At 51.0% G+C, this 20,653-nt stretch overlaps 1 protein-coding gene across 9 annotated transcripts in view; it reads left to right on the plus strand.

Moving 5' to 3' along the window:
* The window catches only part of ATP2C2 (ATPase secretory pathway Ca2+ transporting 2), a 100,230-nt gene that overhangs the window by 4,634 nt on the left and 74,943 nt on the right, over positions 1–20,653 (plus strand). For 3 of the 9 annotated variants that reach the window (XM_086350121.1, XM_086350122.1, XM_086350129.1), the window contains exon 1: positions 18,773–19,034. In XM_086350121.1, coding sequence (XP_086206247.1) covers positions 18,936–19,034 — 99 coding nt within the window. In that variant the 5' untranslated portion in view covers positions 18,773–18,935. Of the gene's footprint in view, positions 1–7,219; positions 8,240–9,103; positions 9,350–17,249; positions 17,496–18,772; positions 19,035–20,653 lie in introns of those variants that run through there. The other 6 variants (XM_086350128.1, XM_086350126.1, XM_086350125.1 and 3 more) reach the window with 6 other exon arrangements.

The raw sequence follows: 20,653 nt of genomic DNA on the forward strand, positions 1-20,653 counted from the left end.
CAGCAGTGGCAGTGGGGGCGAGGGTGGGGGCAGATCCCAGGAAAACCTGCAGGTGGGGCTGGGCAGACGGTCTCCTGGATTCCACATCCATTCCACAGGGTGGGCAGCAAAGGTCCCCCAGTGCCTCGTGACATGCCCAGGGCCACACACAGCAGGCAGCAACAGGGGCTGGCCCATCCTTACGGGAACTGCCTCTGCTCGGCACTTGCCCTGTATTATGTCCTTGTTCTTAGGGCGACTGTAATGTGGTCAGCACCTTCTGAGCGCTGGCCGCATGCCGGGGCCCTCTGGAAACCCTCCAGAAACTAACCACTTGACTGTGCTCTCCCAACCCATGAGGAAGAGACTCTGGACACCCATTTTACAGATGACAGAAGCTGAGGCATGAGAAATAATCATTTAGCAAGGATCACAGAGCCAGTAAACCAATTCCAGTTCTGACTCCTCTGGAGGCACAAACTTTGTCTCTCTCTCTCTACTTTTTAATCAGGGAGAAAGTCTTTAATCTGCGTGGTTTATGAACACATCTAGCTGTTGAGTTTTGGATGAAATAGTTGATTATGACATTCTCATATCTGCAGCCATTCAGAGGAGCAGAGAGAGATTACGTAGCTACCTTTGGTCTCCCAGGAAGTGCACATTATAGGAGGACTTTCTGAGAAAGTGTAGAAAGGAAAGAACACAGCTTCTCTCTCTCTTTCTTTTTACATTAATTGGTGAAGTCATTGTATTTCATACTAAGGTCCCCTACCTGTTTTTTTTTAATATTTTTTAAAATTTTAATTTGAAATAATAGTAAACTCATAGGACATGCGAGGACAAATCCAGAGAGGCCACCTCCCATGTGGTCACCCCTTGCATAACCACAGCACAGTCCCACCACCAGGAAGCTGGCACCCTCCACAGAGCCTGGGGGTTTTCTCTGGCTCCACAGAGGAAGCTCAGGGGGTAGAGCTCTTCACCCGGGGTCACCCCGCTGGAACTGGCCATGTTCCCAGTCTCCAGGAAGTATGAGAGGCCAGCCCCACTCCCCCGAACCCCCAGTCTGGGGTTTTCTCTCTTGCCATACACAGAGGGGCTGGGGACCCTCCCACAACTGCAGAGGCGCCAGGGTTGGGGGTGTCCAGCCTCTGAGAGAGCTGCGGGGGCCCCAGGAAGCCAGCAAACAGCAGGCAAGTCAGCCTGGCCTCCTCCAAGGCACCTGAAAAACTGCTGGACCCCAGGGGCATGTGGCTGAGGACAGGGACTATAGGAGCCTCGCCCTCAGGGTCAGCTTTTCAGTAAGAATAAACAATGAAATGGTGTTGCTGTTTGTCCAGCTGGCTGACTTGGTCACAGGCCTCCCTGCGGCCAGTTTCCATCAGAGCTGCCAGGATCTTCCCAACCCCAGACCTTTTTTCTAGAACATCTCACAGAGATCAGCCAGGTAATGCAAAGGGAAAGCGGTGGGGGTGGAGTGGGGGTGGGGTTCTTGGGGACACAGTGCAGGACAGACTTACTCATGACCCCAGGCAAGGCCTCTGCATGCCTCCACCTGGGAATAGCTGAGCAGGCCCTTGTGTGAGACAGTGGTGGCACCCAGCTTCAGACAGATTTCTCCCTCTGGGTGTCTAGAGTCTGCTGCCTGAAATTCCACCATCAGGGTGTCATCCGTTGTTAACAGCTTGGTGCTCTGTGGAGTATGGATTCCCCTGCAAAGGTTGGAGGAGGAGACACAGGTGTGTGGATGATCACAGGCTCGGTGGAAAGGCTAGCATAACGCTTCTATAGGCTCTGAACGTTTGTGCAGGATGAGAAGTCAGGGAGGGCTTCCCCGAGGAGGTGATTCTGAGCTAAGTTCCTGAGCAGGAGTTTTCTGTAACTACCACACAGATTCCCATAAACCACAGAAATGTAGCCTCTCCCAGCTCTGGAGACCAGAGATCCATGTCAGGGTGTCAGCAGGCTTGGCCCCTCCAGAGGTGGCTCCATGTCCCTCTCCAGCTTCCAGGGGTGGCCAGTGGCCTGTGCCACTCCTCAGCTTCTAGATGGGTCACTGCCTTCTCTGCCTCCATCATCCCATGGCCTTCCCACTGTGTCTTTGTGTCCCAGATTTCACTCTCCCTTGGTTTGTAAGGACACGTGGTTGAACTTAGGACCTGCGCTAAACCCAAGGTCATCTCATCTCAAGATCCTTAACGGAAGTACATGAGCAAAGACTGTTTCCTACTAAGGTCACATATGCAGGTCATGGAGTCAGAATGCAGATACACTTTTAGGGGGACACAGTTCAGCCCACTTGGGGTCATGTCTGCTAACGTCGATTGGGAAGAAGAGGGAAGGCATTCAGGCAGAGGCACCGCTGAATTAGGCGTACTCTGGCACTGGGAAGATACAGGGTAGGTTGTTAAGCAGGTGCCAGCCAGTTTACACCCTGAGTTTCAACTTGAACATGAAAACAATGGGAAGCCACTGGAGGGTTTACGTGGGTTATGGTCTCATTTGCTTCTCCCATGTCTCTGAGAAGGGCTTCCCAGGTAGCTCAGTGTAAAAGAATCTGCCTGTCAACACAGGACACACAGGAGACACAGGTTCAACTACTGGGTTGGGAAGATGCCTTTGAAGAGGAAATGGCAACCCACTCCAGTATTCTTGCCTAAAAAACCCCATGGACAGAGGAGCCTGGCGAGCTATAGTCCTTTGGGTTCGCAAAGAGTTGAACACGCCTGAAGTGACTGTGCACACACGTGTCTCTGAGAAGCCAGTCTTATGAACCCCATTTACAGATGACAACACTGAGGCTCAGGCAGGTTAAGTCATTTGCGCAAGAGTAGACCATCAGGAAAATGGCAGAGGCAGGATTTGAACTCCAGCCCCATCTGACTTCAGAAGACAAATGTTGCAGGGATCTGTGTCAATGGGAGGCTACTCAGGAAGGAGGAAAGGAACAGAGTGGGATCAGGTGCCAGGCTCACCACCCCATCTGAGAAGAGTTCTCTAATGCTGGGCCTGGAGGTTGCCACGTTGATGCTCTGAGACCCGCCTCCTTCACCACAGCTGATTGGTGGAGAAACAGGTCACCTGACTCAAGCTGAGCCAATCAAATTCCTCCCCCCAAGAAGATGCTCTTGAATATACAACATAGTCTCAGGTAACTTCTTGAGTTTCTCAGTACTTCAGTTTCATCTCTGGAAGTTGGAAGGATGAAAGCAGTATCTTCTTCTATGGCTGCTGTGTGATTACGTGAAACCCAGGTGGTGAAGTCTTTTGCCCAAGACCTGGCACACAGAAAATGCTGGGCAAACTTCAGCCAGCCTTAGTGGTACAGACAGAGGGGTAGGACTTGTGCTTTGTGGAGGCCGTTTCCTATCCTGTCCATGAGGAAGAGGGACGGGAGGGAGACCCAGAGAGAGAGGAGGAGCAGGAAGAGGAGAGGGAAGGAGAGAGTGAAGCCAATACGTTCTTGACAGGTTTTTAGTTTGTGCCAACCGATATGAGACTTGGCCGCCCTCCCTGCATTGAGGTTCAAGGAAACAGCTCCAGGTTTCCCAGTCACTGGCCGCCCCAACTTTGCCCTGGGCTAGCACAAACGGGGTTTTATTTTTTGTAATCAAAGCCAAAACAATACAGAACACCAACCACAGCACTGCTTGACTGGAGATGGGTTGGCAAGCTGAAGGCCCCATGGAATCCACTGGAACCACCTCTGAACTGGAAACCAGGGATCTCCTGCGACCGACCTGGTGGCTCCATAAAGAACCCCCCTGCCCACGCCCTCTGCCACGGCAAGTCAGAGCTGTATTGTGGGGTCAATAGCAAGGCGTCCAAGCGGCCAACATGCCTGTGACTGCCCAGAAGCCTCACATCCTGAGAACACACCCATGGCCTCCCCACCCCACATTCCACACCCACGCTGCCTGCTCGCAGATGGACAGCTTCTGGAAAGTTTCACACTCATCCCAGGAACTTGTTGAACAGGTGTCTTGAGATGGGTGAGTCCCCTGCCCATTAGGTGCTGCCCTGGGCAAATCGGGCTGGAGAATGTGTGAGAGTACATTGGGGGAATTAAAGTCTCATGGGTCACGTGCCAAGGTGAATGCTAACAGCTCTTATCCATGATGTCCTCGATAACCCAGTTGGAAAGATGCCATCAGCTGCATTGACAGCAAAAAGAATTGAGGCTCAGATACTGCAAGTTTCTAGCTCAAGGTCAGTTGTAAGTGGGGAGCCAGAGCTTTTCCTCTACCTGAAATCAACAAGGCTTATGAATAACACTTTCACATATAAACAAGGTATAGAAAGTGGTAGAATGAACCTCTCTGGACTCATCAGCCATCAGCCAGCTACCGTTGCTTCATTTAGACCTTCAACCTTTTGCAGAGGTAGAGTCTGGAGTATTTTAAAGTGAATCCCAGAGATATACAATACCTATGAATCCCTCAGAATGCATCTCTAACAGATGAAGGGTTGTGTTGTTTTTTTTTTTAGCATAATCATAAGGTTATTATTGGGGCTTCCCAGATGGCTCTCTGGTAAAGAATCTGCCTGCCAATGCAGGAGATGCGAGTCTGATCCCTGGATTGGAAAGATCCCCTGGAGAAGGAAATGGCAACCCACTCTAGTATGCTTGCCTGAGAAATCCCATGGACAGAGGAGCCTGGTGGGCTACAGTCCATGGGATCACAAAGAGTGAGACATGACTGAGCAACTGCGAACATGCACACGCACACGTTATCACAGGATCACCTAGATGGGAAAGTTTGTCTTGGAACTACCACGCCGTGTGCCCCAGGAGGGAGCCTGGCCCCTGTTCTTCCACAGCAGGCAGGCAAGTTCACTAAAGCAGCTGATTCCAAAAGGGGATCCTCAGACCTGCAGCATCAGCATCCCTGGAGGAGAACTCATTAGAAATGCAGGTTCTCAGCCCTCCCCAGCCCTACTGAGTGAGGGACTCTGGGGTCGACCTGGTGGTCTGTGCTTTATCACACTCTCCTGTGACTCTGATGCTGGCCGGAGCTCCAGAACTACTGCTCCCAAGGCAGTGAGTCCCTTCTTGCATTGTTGACTCCTTATGCAGGTTCTGGCTCCTTCCCCAAAGGATGCTGAGGGATTGGTCTTAGTTGCGCTGTTTTCTGGCCAACTCAGGAGCCCAGCGGTCAGTGGGTGGGTCCTGGCTCTTCCTCCCACTCCCAAGGTGGCCCTGAGCCAAAGTCTCATCTTCTAGAAAATGCGTGATGACAGCGCCAGCCTCCTAGTCTAGCTGTGTGGTGAGACTAGTTAAGTGCCTAGGATGGTACCTGGTGCACAGCAGTGTTCTGGAAGGACTAGCTGTTCTTATCCAACAGAGGTGGCAGGGCTGGGGTAGGTGGCCAGACCTACACAGCATCACTCATAGATGCTTGGGAAGCCACCCAAAACAGGTCACCAGGAGCCTGCTTCCCCTGAGCAGACTGGGGCAGGGGCAGAGACTCCTGGAATCTCGGAAAGGAGATAGGGGGCTTCTGCACAGAGAAGGGAGTCCCCCTGAGGCGGGGAGGCTACATGGCACTGACGTGGCCAGAGACGGTGAGGAGGAGCTCATGGTTGCCCAGAGCGACGGGCTCTCTGGAGTCTCAGGGAGAAGATGGGAGGGGGCCTCTGAGCTGCAAGAGCAGCGGTGCCTTTGGGAGCCTCATGAAGGTTCCTCTCCCCTGGGGATTGGCGGGGAGACAGGAGGCAGGAACAGTCAAGGAGCTTGGGGGTTCCTGAAGCCTGGGGGGGCAGGGGCAGCTGTAGAGGGAGCAGGAGGTCAGGGTTTACTGGCCAGGTGTGGTTGTCCCTGCAGGCTCTGAAACTTCAGTTAATTGTTAATTTAGGGGCTTTCCTGGTGGCCCAGGGACTTCCAGGAAGTCCTAGTGGTAAAGAACCCACCTGCCAATGCAGGAGACATAAGAGAGGTGGATTCGATCCCTGTTTCAGGAAGATCCCCTAGAGAAGTGCACAGCAACCCACTCCAGTATTCTTGCCTGGAGAACCCCCATGGACAGAGGAGCCTGGCAGACTACAGTCCACGGGGTCACAAAGAGTCGGACACGACTGAAGTGACAGCATACACGCACACTGGTGGTCCAGTGACTAAGACTCTGAGCTCCCAATGCAGAGGGCCTGGGTTCAATCCCTGGTCAGGGAACTAGATCCCACATGCTGCAACTCAAGATCCTGCACGCCACAGCAAAGACTGAAGATCTCATGTGCTGCAACTAAGACCAAGTACAGCCAAATAAATATAAACATTCATTTACAAAATAGTTCATTTAAATAGGACATGGGCTCTCAAACCCTTTGTTTAAAATGAAAACATCTAAGAGAGAGATAGGACATGTGTTTTAAAAACTAGTGGATCTCCTTCAGGGGATGATATAAACTGGGTTCTTAGTCTGAAAAGTGGTAAAGGGAAGGAGTCGGGCTGTCATTCTGCCTCCCTGCTCCACTGGTGACACACCATACGCAACAGAAAGCATCTCTTGAGGAAAGTATTCCAACTAATAGAGTCAGCTGCAGGAGACAGGACTGGAGCGTCACGTGCTGCAGTGCGATGGTGAGTGAGTGGATCTGGGCACTGAACGCCAGTGATACTGACAGCACAAAGAGAGACCACCGGCCGCGAAGGGGTCTGTGGTCCTGATGCAAGCCCACGAGACCAAGGGGATAGGGCCTGAGCCCAATCCAGCCCCTGGATCCCACTGCCAGTTTGCAGGAAATTCCCAGCACAGACGGCCATGCAGCAGCACTGGGTCTGGAGTGCACAGCCAGCAAAGTCCAGCCTGTAGGGACTGCTACAGGTCAGACAGCCTGGGTGTCTCAACAGATAAAATGTTAAGGGGTGCAGGGAAAAAGATGGGTGGAACAGTGGACTGAATAGCGGCCCCTCAAAGGTTGTTGTTGTTCAGTCACCTAATTGTATCCGACTCTTTACTACCCCATGGACTGCAGCACGCCAGGCTTCCCTGTCCTTCGCTATCTCCTGGAGTTTGCTCTAACTCATGTCCGTTGAGTCAACAATGCCATCCAACTGTCTCATCCTCTGTCATCCCCTTCTCCTCCTGCCTTCAATCTGTCACAGCATGAGGGTCTTTTCCAATAAGTCGGCTCTTCACATCAAGTGGCCAAAGTATTGGAGCTTCAGCTTCCGCATCAGTCCTTCCAATGTATGTTCAGAGTTGATTTCCTTTGGGATTGACTGGTTTGATCTTGCTTCCAGGGGACTCTTCAGAGTCTTCTCCAGCACCACAGTTCAAAAGCATCAGTTCTTCAGCACTCAACCTTCCTTATGGTCCAGCTCTCACATCTGTACATGACTACTGGAAAAACCATAGCTTTGACTACAGGTATCCACCTCCTAGTCCTGAGAACCTGTAAATATGTGAACCTGACCTGGCAAAAGGGCCTTTGCAGGTGTGACCGGGTTAAAGACCTGGGGATGGGAGATGATCCCGGATGGGCCAGGTGAGTCCAGTGTCATGACACAGTCCTTATAGGAAGCCGGGGGTTGACGACAGGGTGAAGCAGTGTGATAAAGACCCAGCCAGCACCGCAGTTTGTGAAGATGGAGGAAGGGGTCATGAGCAAGGAATGCCGTGGCTTCTAGAAGCTGGAAAAGATAAGGGAATGTCGTCTCCCCTGGTGCCTCCAGAAGGAATGCTGTCCTGCAGATTTTAGTCAATTTTAGCTCAGTGGGGCTGTTTCAGACATTTGACCTGTAAGAGAACCAAGCCGCTTAAGTTTGTGACTATCTATTACAGCAGCCCCAGGAAACAGATATGCTATGGGAAATGTGTCGGTTAAAGAAATATACAGGACACAGGAAGTGATGATGACCAAATGAGAATCAGTGCATCTCATATGAGGTGAATATGAGTCTCATATGAGACGAATCTCGAGTCAGGAGAGTCGGTCCATCTGTGGGGAGTGGGGGTTGTCACTGGCGGAGACACATGGCAGAGCCCAGGGAGGGTGGCAAGTTCTACTTCTTGTCCCAGCTGGTGGTTCCAAGGGATGCATCTGGTAAATCATTCATTAAGCGGTGCCTTTGTTTTATGTGGTTCTCTAAGACTTTGATTTCCATTCAACCAGGTAAAAATTCTAACAACTTCAAGAATGGTTTCCTGGGGTAGAATAGAATCTCATTCTCTGAAGCTGTTGAGGACAAAAGCATTTCCTCCTCCTGATCTTGCTGATGTTCTTTCCACCAGCAGCACAGTGATTGGCACAAAGAGGAAAGGTTTGTGGAGCTCATAACTTGTATTATGCAACAGAGCAAGACAGAGCAGACTTATCAATACATGGAATATGGAGAGGGGGTGAAAACGTTTGCCTGTGTACACCTCAAGCCTGGTGTAGCAGACGTGGCACCTGACCTCTATAGAAAGTTGCTTCCAGCGAACAGCTGACTCCCCATTGAGGGCTCACTCAGCCTCCATCAGGGTAGACCAGATGCCTCCCTCTATTGGTTCCTTCCCAGTCCTGCCTCATCCCCTTCTGCCAGTGTTTCCTGGGGGTCACCTCTCAGATAAACCACCTGTATTCAACTCTTTGGGTTTGGGAGAACCCAAAGCAAGACACTGAGAAAAACTCCAGCGAAGTGGGAGGTGGTGGTTACCCTAAAATACCCGCATATAGAGAACACCTGTGGTCTTTGCCCATCAATGTCTCCCATCACCACTGCTCTGCCCCCAGCTCCTCCCACTCAGCAACTCTCTGCTGGATGGATAGGTGGGTGAGCTGGGGGCAGCACCCCACTCCCACTGGGGAGGTTGAGAAGGATGGTCTCTCTGTATCCCCTTGCATGGTCTTGGCAGATCTTGTATCCTTCCACCAAATTCCCTTTTTTGCTTAAAATACCCAGTTTCTGCTGCTTGTAGCCAGGAGGTTGGTAACTGATACAGCTGGGTGAAGCTTAGCATTAACTGAGTGCTAACCAGAGCACCGAGGTTCCTGACAGCTAAGACCAAAAGTTCCATGCTGAGAAAGAAGTGGACAGTTCGTCGAGAAAGAAAAGCCTTTTTTTTTTCTTCTAAGTTATCATATCCCATGATGCTCACCAGACTCTGAAGAGTCAACAGAATTTTTTCTGAATTAAACACAGGAACCGTAGGATGCCCTCCGGCAGGTCTTGGCATGGGCTCTACCCACGATAACAGCCCCCGAGGACAGTACCCCTGCTAGTCCATCCAGTCCCCTGCTTTGTAGGGGTTCAGAGAGGACGCCTGTTCTCTGCCTCGAGCCTCTGTGAACCTACAGCGGTGCGACTGGTCCCCCCGGGACCTCTGCCCAACCTGCCTGAGCCCACCTGGCAGCCCCATGGACCCCAGCTGGGCTCACTCAGCACCAGGTAATTCTGACCTCCAGGACCACCCACGAGCTGTGCAGTGTCCCTCTTAGTGATGAGAGAGGGCAACAAACGTGGCCCGAGGTCCCAGTGCAGTGAAGCCCGCAGCCCACACTAAGGGCTTCCCATAGAGGGTGCGATGGGGGCCACCTCTGTGGGCATGACCCCCACCCGGCTAGCGGCACACTGCCTGCGATGATGCCCAAACCAGGAGCCGTGGGCATTGTGCAGCTGCCCCTGTCCAAACTGTCCATCTCCGTCCTCCTCCCCTGCCTGCTCCTCTGTTTCCCCAGCCCCGGCTCCACGTCACCTGCCTGGGAGTCTCCCCTGAGTCACCAGGTAGACTGACGCATGCCCCCTCACGTCCTCACTGGGTCCTGCATGACATTGTGACACATACCGTGTGGGCTTCTCCTTGGGACCCGGGGCTCATGGAGGGCAGGACCACGGCTAGCTCATCTCCCTCCCAACGTGCAGCCCGGTGCAGGCGCACAGTGGGTGCTCCGTGCTGGATTGCTGAACCGGTGACTGATCACATGGGTGAGGTTGGGTCTGCCTTCCTAAGTCGGCTGACAGTGTCTGACAAGGGACTTAAGGATCCCATTAGCCCTCCATAATCTCAGCCTGGCAGAAGGAGACAGTCTGAGCGGGCTCCTGAAGGGAGAGTGAGCCCCTTTTCAGAGGCTGGCAGCCTGATGGTCAGATGTGCAGGTGCTGGCATCACACTCGGTGGGTAGAACTTCTGGCCCACGCTCTTAGCTGTGTGGCTGCAGCCAAGTCACTCAACCACTCTGAGCCTCTGCTTGGGTCCCAGTCAGGTTCCCCAGAAGCAGAGCCTGAGACTAGACCTGGTTGGTTAAGGATGTCATTCCAGCAGAAGCAGGTAAGGGAATTGCAGAGGCAAGGTTTCAGGCCAAGTCCCAGGCTCAGCCCGGCCCCCGGCGGGGAGCTCTAGGGTTGTCCCTCCCCGGGGGAAGGAGCGGGCTTTCTGCCCGTGCTGGTCGGGGGGAACCTGGGGAAGCACATTTTCAGGCACCATGGTCTCGCACTGGCAGGTGCTGGAGGTCAGAGAGGGGAGCCCACAAACAGGAAAGGGGGTCCCAGGGCATATGGGTGGAGGATCCCATCATTCACGACAGCCCCTCTTTTGGGAGAAGGGTGCTGACCGCAAACCAGGCAGGTGTCTTGAGGATGAAGTGAGGGCAGAGCCTGGCACCATGGGAGCAATGCCGACACCCGGCCCGAGCAGCCTCTCAGATGTTTGTGTAATGAGTGAACCAGCTTGCCTACTGGTTAAACCAGGTCCCCTGTGGCTGCCCAGGCCGGTTATCAGAAGTCTCACTGTATCCCGGCTGGCTGCTAAAGATGACCCAAAGCAAGGGGGGGACAGTGACAGAAGTAGGATGCTATCTCTCTTACTTTTAAACTGTTTATTCTGAGATAATTATGGCTTGATAGGAAGCTATAAAAATTATAAAGGCCAGGGGCCCCCTTCACTCAGATTCTCCTAGTGTCACGTCTTCAGTTCAGTTCAGTCGCTCAGTTGTGTCCGACTCTTTGCGACCCCATGAACCACAGCACACCAGGCCTCCCTGTCCATCACCAACTCCCGGAGTCCACTCAGACTCACGTCCATCGAGTCAGTGATGCCATCCAGCCATCTCATCCTCTGTCGTCCCCTTCTCCTCCTGCCCACAATCCCTCCCAGCATCAGAACCTTTTTCAATGAGTCAACTCTTCACATGAGGTGGCCAAAGTACTGGAGTTTCAGCTTTAGCATCAGTTCTTCCAAAGAAATCCCAAGGCTGATCTCCTTCAGAATGGACTGGTTGGATCTCCTTGCAGTCCAAGGACTCTCAAGAGTCTTCTCCAACACCACAGTTCAAAAGCATCAATTCTTCGGCACTCAGCTTTCTTCACAGTCCAACTCTCACATCCATACATGACCACTGGAAAAACCATAGCCTTGACTAGACCCACCTTTGTTGGCAAAGTAATGTCTCTGCTTTTGAATATGCTATCTAGGTTGGTCATAACTTTTCTTCCAAGGAGTAAGCATCTTTTAATTTCATGGCTGCAATCACCATCTGCAGTGATTTTGGAGACCAAAAATATAAAGTCTGACACTGTTTCCACTGTTTCCCCATCTATTTCCCATGAAGTGATGGGACCATATGCCATGATCTTCGTTTTCTGAATGTTGAGCTTTAAGCAACTTTTTCACTCTCCACTTTCACTTTCATCAAGAGGCTTTTGAGTTCCTCTTCACTTTCTGCCATAAGGGTGATGTCATCTGCATATCTGAGGTTATCGATATTTCTCCCGGCAATCTTGATTCCAGCTTGTGTTTCTTCCAGACCCGCGTTTCTCATGATGTACTCTGCATATAAGTTAAATAAGCAGGGTGACAATATACAGCCTTGACGTACTCCTTTTCCTATTTGGAACCAGTCTGTTGTTCCATGTCCAGTTCTCACTGTTGCTTCCTGACCTGCATACAGATTTCTCAAGAGGCAGGTCAGGTGGTCTGTTATTCCCATCTCTTTCAGAATTTTCCACAATTTATTGTGATCCACACAGTCAAAGGCTTTGGCATAGTCAATAAAGCAGAAATAGATGTTTTTCTGGAACTCTCTTGCTTTTTCGATGATCCAGCGGATGTTGGCAATTTGATCTCTGGTTCCTCTGCCTTTTCTAAAACCAGCTTGAACATCTGGAAGTTCATGGTCCACGTATTGTTGAAGCCTGGCTTAGAGAATTGCATAACCACAAAGCCGGGAAACTGACACGCCGCGGTGTGAGGGCGTGGTCTCCGCTGCGCCAGATCTTGGGTACACATTCGTGGAGGTACCAGCTCCAGAGGTGTTCCATCACTACATCGGTCTCCTTCTCGCTGCCTTTGTCATCACACTGTCCCTAACCCCCGCCAGCCACTAACCCACTCTCCATCTCTCTGACTTCATCTTGTCGAGAATGTTCTATAGGTGGAACCATACACTATGGGACCTTTTCAGATTTGTGTATATTCTTCCCAGATTATCCAAGACTGTGGGTGAGCTCCCCTCCCCACTTTCTTGCTCCCCCTCCCTCCTCTACCCCTAAGAACTCCAGGATGCCCTTTCAAAGGGGACATTCTCTTCCCTGACTAGAGAACAGTGGTTGACATCAGAAGCTCACGTCGGTGCGATACTGTCGTCTCCAGAGCTTCCCCAGATTCACCGGTTGTCCCACTAATGTCCTGTGTGTTGTTTTAGTCGCTCAGTCGTGTCCAACTCCTTGTGACCCCCATGGTCTGTAGCCCTCCAGGCTCTTCTGTCCATGGTTCTCCAGGCAAGAATACTGGAGCGGGTAGCCATTTCCTTCTCCAGGGGCTCTTCCAGACCCAGGAATCACACCCACGTCTCCAGCATTGGTAGGTGGATTCTTTACCGATGAGCTGCCGGGGAAGCCCTAATATCTTTTATAGCCAATGATAAAGACATTTCCCCAACTCTGAGATCTGATCCAGGATTTCATTTGCATTTGATTGTTATGAGTCTTTAGTCCCTCTGGAACTTTCCATGGCCTTTCCAGACATTTCTGAAGAGAGGAGCCAGTTACTCCCTGGATGCCCTCCAATGGGAAACTGCTTCCTCGTGATGGGACTTGGGTTCAGCACTCTGCCAGGAGTCCCCCAGAGTGAAGCTGTGCTCCCTCAGTGCATCGCATCCGAGGCGCACGGTGTCATGCATCCCAGCGGTGGTCCTGGCGATGCTGATCCCTTCATCAGTGTGGAGTTGGCCAGATTTCTCCAATCTAGAGAAATCCAATCTGTTTCCCTTTGTGATTCATAACTGTCTTGTGGAAACACACTTAAGACGGTGTACATATCTTGTTTCTCATTCAGCTTTCATCTGCTTCCTTTCTTAAAATGTTAACAGAGTGTTTTAACTGAAGTATAGTTGATTTACAATGTTGTGCCAATCTCTGCAGCGAAGCAACTCAGGGACACAGACTCTGTTTTTGTATCCTTTCCCATTGTAGTTCATCATCATAGCATGTTGTGTAGAGTTCCCTGTGCTGTACATTAGGGCCTTGTTTTTTATCCATCCTGTGTGTAATCGTTTGCTTCTGTCTGTCTCTCAGTCACTCAGTTGTGTCTGACTCTGCAATCCCATGGACTGTAGCCCGCCAGGCCCCTCTGTCCATGGAGTTCTCCTGGCAAGAATACTGGAGTAGGAGCCATTCCCTTCTCCAGGGGGTCTTCCCAGCCCAGGGATCATGCCCGGGGCTCCTGCACTGCAGGCAGATTCTTCTCCATCTGAGCACCAGGGAAGCCCAATAGTTTGCAGCTCCAACCTCAGACTCCCAGTCCATCCCTCTCCCACCTCCTCCTCCTTGGCAACCACAAGTCTGCTCTCTATTTAACAGAATATTTTATTGAAGCAAAATTTACCTGCAGAAAAGTACACAAAATGGGAGTTCTGCTCCATGAGTCATTACAAAGTAGACTCTGAAGTCTAGGCCTGAGAGGGAAGGAGTTTTGGGTCCTGTGAGTAGCTGGGGGAGAACGCAGCTGGCAGAGGCACCTTTGAAGTTCAAAGACGGGGGATGCTGGACTGAACTCAGCTTGTTTGACAAACAGCCAGGAGTCTGAGAGGTGGTAGGGGAGGAGGCTCGGGTAGGGGAGGGGCCATTCAAACAGCCACTTGGCTGAGAACTAACCACACCCCTTCAGCACCACCTAAGCCGGGAGCCCTGGGGCTCTCTGAACTTTCAGAGGGAGTCACTGAGAATTTTGAACTCTCTATTACACTCAGTGGACATGAGTTTGAGTAAACTCCAGAAGCTGGTGGTGGACAGGAAGGCCTGGCGTGCTGCAGTCCAGGGGGTCGCAAAGAGTCGGACACGACTGAGTGGCTGAACTAAACTGATTACATTCAAAAGCCAACAGAAATTGTACATTTTCAAATTTCTGACTATGATATTCTGGAAAAGCAAAACTATAGAGACAGCAAAAAGATCAACCCTGGTTGCAGGGGGTCGGGGCGAGGGAGGAATGAATAGGGGGTTTTTAGGCAGTGAGACCCTTTGGATGACTCTGTAATGATAGCTCTATGACATCTACATTGGTCAAAACCCACAGAATACAGAACACCAAGAGTAAACCCTCATGTGAAGGGATACATGTATATGTACGGCTGAGCCCCTTCACTGCCCACCTGAAGCTATCGCAGCATTGTTAGTTGGCTGTATCCCAAAACAAAATTAAAAGTTTTTAAAAAAAGTAAATCCTCATGTAAATGATGGACTTATGTGGGGGTCTTCAGCCATACCACCGCCTTCTAGAAGGTTCTATATCTGCCCCCACCCAAGGTCATCCCATCCTCTTCTGAAGATCTTTCAGTAAACAAGTTTATTCAGGTGCCAGGCCTAAACAATTTGTTGGTAGCTATTTAAACTGTAATAAGTAGAAGGGTTCCCAGGCCTGTCCCAGCCAGTGGGGAAATGTCACCCCAAGATGGGCTGGTGATACCTACCAGGGGTGTAGGAGGAGGGAAGGGTGACATCTGTATGAGGCATTTACCTCTCGGTGTTTAGCAAGACCCAAGGCATATTCACTTGGCACCTGGCATCAGGTTCCACAGGGCTTGTCCCACCTGGTGCAGTTAAGCCCCTGGGAACCCCAGCAATGCCCACAGCTGTAGGAAGTTCTCAGCCAGTGTTTCCCCATCACTCAGCAAACAATGACAGTGGAAGGTGGCAGAAACAACATGAGGAGTGCCTGGGCGTGGGCGTGGGGAGGGTGGCCAGAGCTTGGGTGCAAATGGGAGAGTCATCCACATAAGCAGGTCTCACTCGATCCCGTCTCTCCTCCCTGCTTGGAATGCTGTCCGCCCACCCCTCCAGATATCCACAGGCGCCACTTCTCTGCACGTCACCTCTCCTGGCCGCTCAAGTGACAGGAGCCCCACTCACTCTCCAGTCCTCACTCCGTTTGCTTGTCTTCATCGCCTTGCTTGCTCGCTCTCCTAGTTTCCTGGGGCAGCCACAACCAATGACCACAAACCAGCAGAGATTCTCCCACAGTCTGGAAGCCAGTTGTTGGCAGGACCATGCTTCCTCTGAAGGCTCTGGTGGAGAGTGGGGACCCAGCCTTATCTCCTGTGGCTCCAGGTGGTCCTTGGCTTGTGGCCACATCCCTCCCATCTCTGCCTCGGTCTTCATGAGGTCTCTCCTCTGTGTCGTGTCTCTCCTCTTCTGTCTTTTATAAGGACACCAGTCCTCGGATTTAGGGCTCACCCAGTTAACCTGGCATGATCTCATCTTGAGATCCTTATCTTAATTATATCTTCAAAGATAATTTTCCTAAATCAGGTTACATTGCCCAGCTTCTAGGGATTGGGACATGGGTGAATACTTTTAGGGGGCCCTTTACTCAACCCACTACATCCACTGCCTGCAACTGCATGACAGTCTGGTTGGTTTGTAGCCTGTCACACCCTCTAGGAGATGAGATGCAAGAGAGCAGGGACAGAGGTCACATGTATCAGTGGTTGGTCTCCATGGTGCTTAAAAATATTTGCTTAATGAATGAAAGTGGCTTTCCTTCTCTAAATTCTAATTTCTCCATCCGTGACATGATTATATCACTGCTTGTGTGCTCAGCCATTAAAAAAACAAACAGAACTGAGGGTCTATGTAAAAAGCATCAACTTCAAACGAAGTTCTAAAACTAATATATGTATATATACACACACACATATATATATATATGGTGGCCAAATGGTAAAGTGTCTGCCTGCAACACAGGAGACCTGGGTTCGATCCCTGGGTCAGGAAGATCCCCTGGAGAAGGAAATGGCAACCCACTCCAGTACTCATGTATCCCTTGTATTCTGTACCTCTTGTTAATAGGATGCCTTCAAATTCCAACCTTAGAATTTCCCAGTGAGGTTTATTACCAAATATATTTCAGGTGCCTTGGGATTGCATTGAGGTCACCCAACAGGGTGTGTTGTTGGGAGGTAATTTATGGGTCATGAAATGACAGCACTTTCACACCGAGAGTGAATGGGACTTGAAGAGTGTGAGGTTCATTGTTCAAGGTGCCCAGGGCCAATATTTCAAGAAAGGCTGGATGCTTTGGGCTGAGTTGTACCCTTGTCTCTCCAGGCTGGCCAGAGCATCAGGACCCATCACTCTCAGAGCTGCCAACCTCAGAAAGTCTCCCAGAAACTGTCTTGTCTGAATTCTTTTTCCTTTAATTTTCAGCTCTGCTTCTCCTACCACAGATTCTTTTATTATTTTTATTATTATTATTATTATTGGCCGTGCCACTCAGCCTGTGGGATCTTAGTTCCCAACCAGGGATCAAACCCAGGCCCTCAGTAGTGAAAGTGCCAAGTCCTAACCACTGGACTGCCAGGGAATTCCCTGTCTTGTCTGAATTAATTCCTTGAGAGTGGACTCTAGAATCCAATAGGCTGCAGGCAAAAATGGACAGGAAAGCAACTCAACTGGGAAATTTGAAACTCTCTCTTACCCTCCTTTGTCAGGTCAAGTGGTCAAAAATAAAGACATGAGCAATGGAGCCAGAAAGTCAGAGTGAATAAATACAGAACAAATTTACAAAGAAAAGTACAGCTTACCAAGACCCTTCCAAGGAATATATCAACTTGTCTAGTGAGACTGAAATATTTACAAAAATTGCATACACACCAGGCACAAAGTCCCAGTAAATTAAGAAAGGTTCATAGACCCGTGTACAGATACATTTTCTGATCACAAGGCAACAAAAAGAAAAGTTAAGCAAGCTTAAGCCTAACAGTGTCCATTCAGCCATTCCAGGCACAAAGCTGGTCTCTTAAACTACTTTCTCTGTAATCCATTCCATCTTTTTCTTTTTTTTTAATCCCCACAGGTCTGAATGTTGCACAATATCCACTGCCCAGAATCTGCTTCCTGAATGCCCTGGACATACTCGTGCCTGACCCACAAATTCTTGACAATCTGAGCTGGAGCTGAGGTGGAGCTTTCAAGGCAAAGATATTTGCCCAACACATCACCCCCTGCTCACAAATAATCTGTTTATCAAACTTTCGCCAAAGCACTCAGTTGGAGGTGCCAAACCCCGACTTAGATGGGTGGTGTCACTCCCATTTTGTGGGTGAGTAAGCTGAGGTGCAAAAAGGTGATAAGAATCGCCCAAGGTCACCCATCAGCTAGGAACAGGCCTGGGATTAAAATCTGACTCACACCAGAGTCTTGCGTTTCCCGTCACTTCCGGGCCTTTGCTGAAATTGATGGAAGTGGGCAGCGTTGTTTCTGCGAAGAGGGGAAGAGGCGGGAGAAACAAGAAGGGCTTCTAGAACCCACTGGGTTGAGTGGGGCCCACGTGGCCACCCTTGGGGAGCAGCTGGGATAAGTGGCAAACACATACACGTGTCCTGCCCTACAGTCCTTAAGTAACCCCACTCGACAGATAAGAAAACTGAGGCGCAGAATAGTGGCACAGCCTCCTCTGAAGCCCCCTCCCCACTAAGCAGTGGGTCTTGTTCTGGATTCCCGTGCTGTGTGAAGCCAAAACACTTACACATCTCAGTATATCCACTTGGAGGCTGGAACCCGTCTACACTGCACATTCACCCACAGGCTTTGGGAGCCATGTGAGCCCAGTGATGATGAGAGTGACTATGCCATCCCCATACCCCATACACTATGCCAAGCCCTGCCCTGAGCTCTTCCCATATAAGACGGCCCAGCAAATTTCCTCTCAATTTCACTATGAAGGAGGTGCCATCACGGTGGCCATTTTACAGATGAGTAAACTGAGCCTGTGAACATTTAAGAAACCTGCTCCAGGTCCCAAGATTAGCAAGCACAGGAGCCAGCTCTGCAAATGAGAATAAAGAGCTCATAGACCATGCAGCACCAGGTATAGCCCAAAGGCAGAGGCTCCTCAAACTGTCCAGCTCGTGGGGTTCCCTCCCAGGGCCCTTCCTGGGGGTAAGGTCTTAAGCTGTCTTCTCCTTCAATAACAAACTGGCAATCGCCTTCAGAGAGGCCACGTAGCCGCTCCCGAGCCTCCCAGCAGCTCTAGGAGCCTCAGCTCACATTAAACGTGCTCCCAGCATCTTAGCTGACCTCACGTGGCTCCCCAGGAGAATCATCTGGGTGCTCAGGAAAGTTCAGCTTCCCGGCCCGCTCAGTGACTCAGGGTAGGGAGGGGTCTGGTTTATCGCCCATCTCCACCCCATCTCCCCGGCTCCAGCTGCATCTCACGATTGGGCAAGTTTGGGAAACAGCCCAAGCTTTGAGGCCCCTCCGCAGCCCCCGGGCCTTCCCAGGCCGCCGCGGCCCCTCAAGGGCGGGAAAGTCCGGGAGGGGCGGGGCCAGGTGCTCCGAGGGCCTCCCTGTGCGCAGCTCCGCCCCGGGGGTGGGGCCTCACCTGCGGCAGGCAGGTAGGCGGCTACCTGGTAACCTGGGCCTGGCCCGGGAGGCTTGGGCGCGCGCAGCCAGCCCCGGCCACGCCAGGGACCGAGGGACGCAGGCACAGGCGGCCGCCGGCGGGACGGGAGGCTGGGCGAGGGGCCTGCACCCGCTCACTATGGTCGAAGGACGCTTCTCCAGGTTGCTGCAGAAGCTCGCCTTCTGGGGCTCGAGCCACAAGTACGAGCTGCTGGCGAAGGGCGAGTTGGAAACCTTGGTGAGTCCGGGCGCCCGGACGCGGGGCGTGCGACCTGACCCCCACCCCGTCCCACCCCACGACCCCGTCTGCGCACCGCAGGCTGCGCTCCCCCAGCTCGCCCGCCTCCCTCTGGTTCTAGAAAGAAGGTGTCTTCCTAACAACGCTCTGGGCCCAGCGTTCGTCTTTTAAGCTTTTTATCTCTCCCATGCCAACCCATTTTGCAGATGCGAGACTGAGGCCGAAACAGGGTAAATATGTCCGATAAGGGGCACAGGACTAGCAATGACCGAGCAGGGGACCTAACCTAGGTTTATCTGACTCCACAGAATTTAAATTCCCAGGTCTCCCCATCTAGACTGCTATCGGAATTTTTAAAGTTACTTAAATGGGGTCGGGGGGCATTGGTGACAAAGTGTTGCGCAAATGTTTGAGCATAAACAGTAGCAGTAATGGTGGAAATCAGAGTAAGAGTGGCCATGCTTTTCAGTTCTGCTTCCGGCATCTCCAGAGCCACTTTCGCAAAAACCACTCAGATTTGTGTGCTAGCTTTGCAGCCTCCAGAGGACCCTCTAGGATAAACCAACAGGATTCTAGGGCCAGGAGAGTTTTTCCAGTGGACAGGCTGACACTCCTGTCCCCAAAAGCCCATCCACGTGGAGGACCCAGAGAGGCAGCGGGGTCAAGGGGTCACCAACTTTCTCCTTAGCTTGTAAGCGGAACTCACCGCATACCAAGAGCAGAGAACGTGGTGTTTCTGCAGAAGCATCTCTGGGTCTCTGCACTTTTTAAAGTGTAAATGAGTCGTTCAAAAACAAAATTCCTGAAGCGGTCCTCTGCAGGTGCTCATGGCCTTTTGACGGCTGAAGGGAAACCTCAAAGTTAAATTGACTTTTTAATGAATGAGAGCTGTTGGAAAATCTTGACAACGGTCAAAACATTTTGGTTGTATGGGTCTTAAATATTTGTGTGTGTGTGTTTGAAATAGTGTTTTATAGATGAACACTAGCATGAGAATTCTGGTGCTAGGATGGCAGACCACAGGGTTGTGTCTGGCAGTTCTCAAATAATCTCTGTTTTTCATATGTGAGGTGTATGTTAACCATGGGTTGGATACAAAGTCCAATTATTTCACTGAAATCCATTTCTCTCCCTCTGTGTACGCCGTGTAACTCATTCTGTTGAAGGAATTTGAGGTTAATTTGCCAGCCTGTTCTATGTTACTTTTTCTATTTTTCTTTTTCTTTTCATCTTTGACTTTTGCATCAAGCTGGGTATTTTTCAAGCACTCCTGATGTCGTTGGTTACAGCCAGATTCTATGGGATGCCTTGGTTTGCCAAGTACCTGGGGCTTCTCTGGTGGCTCCAATGATAAAGAATATGCCTGCAATGCAGGAGACCTGCGTTAGATCCCTGGGTCAGTAAGATCCCCTAGAGAAGGGAATGGCTACCCACTCCAGGATTCTTGCCTGGAGAATTCCATGGGCAGAGGGAAACTGGTGGGCTACAGTCAATGAGGTCGCAAAGAGTCAGACACGACTGAGCAATTAACACTAACACTTAGGTGTGCCAGCTATGGGGATGATGTATCCTGAATAGAGATGCTAGGGAGAATTTGATCTCTGAACCAAGGTGGGCTT

Source organism: Bos grunniens, chromosome 18, assembly GCF_055505025.1.
Source record: "Bos grunniens cultivar Pamir isolate PY7600 chromosome 18, Bosgru_T2T1.0, whole genome shotgun sequence".
NCBI lineage: Eukaryota > Metazoa > Chordata > Mammalia > Artiodactyla > Bovidae > Bos > Bos grunniens.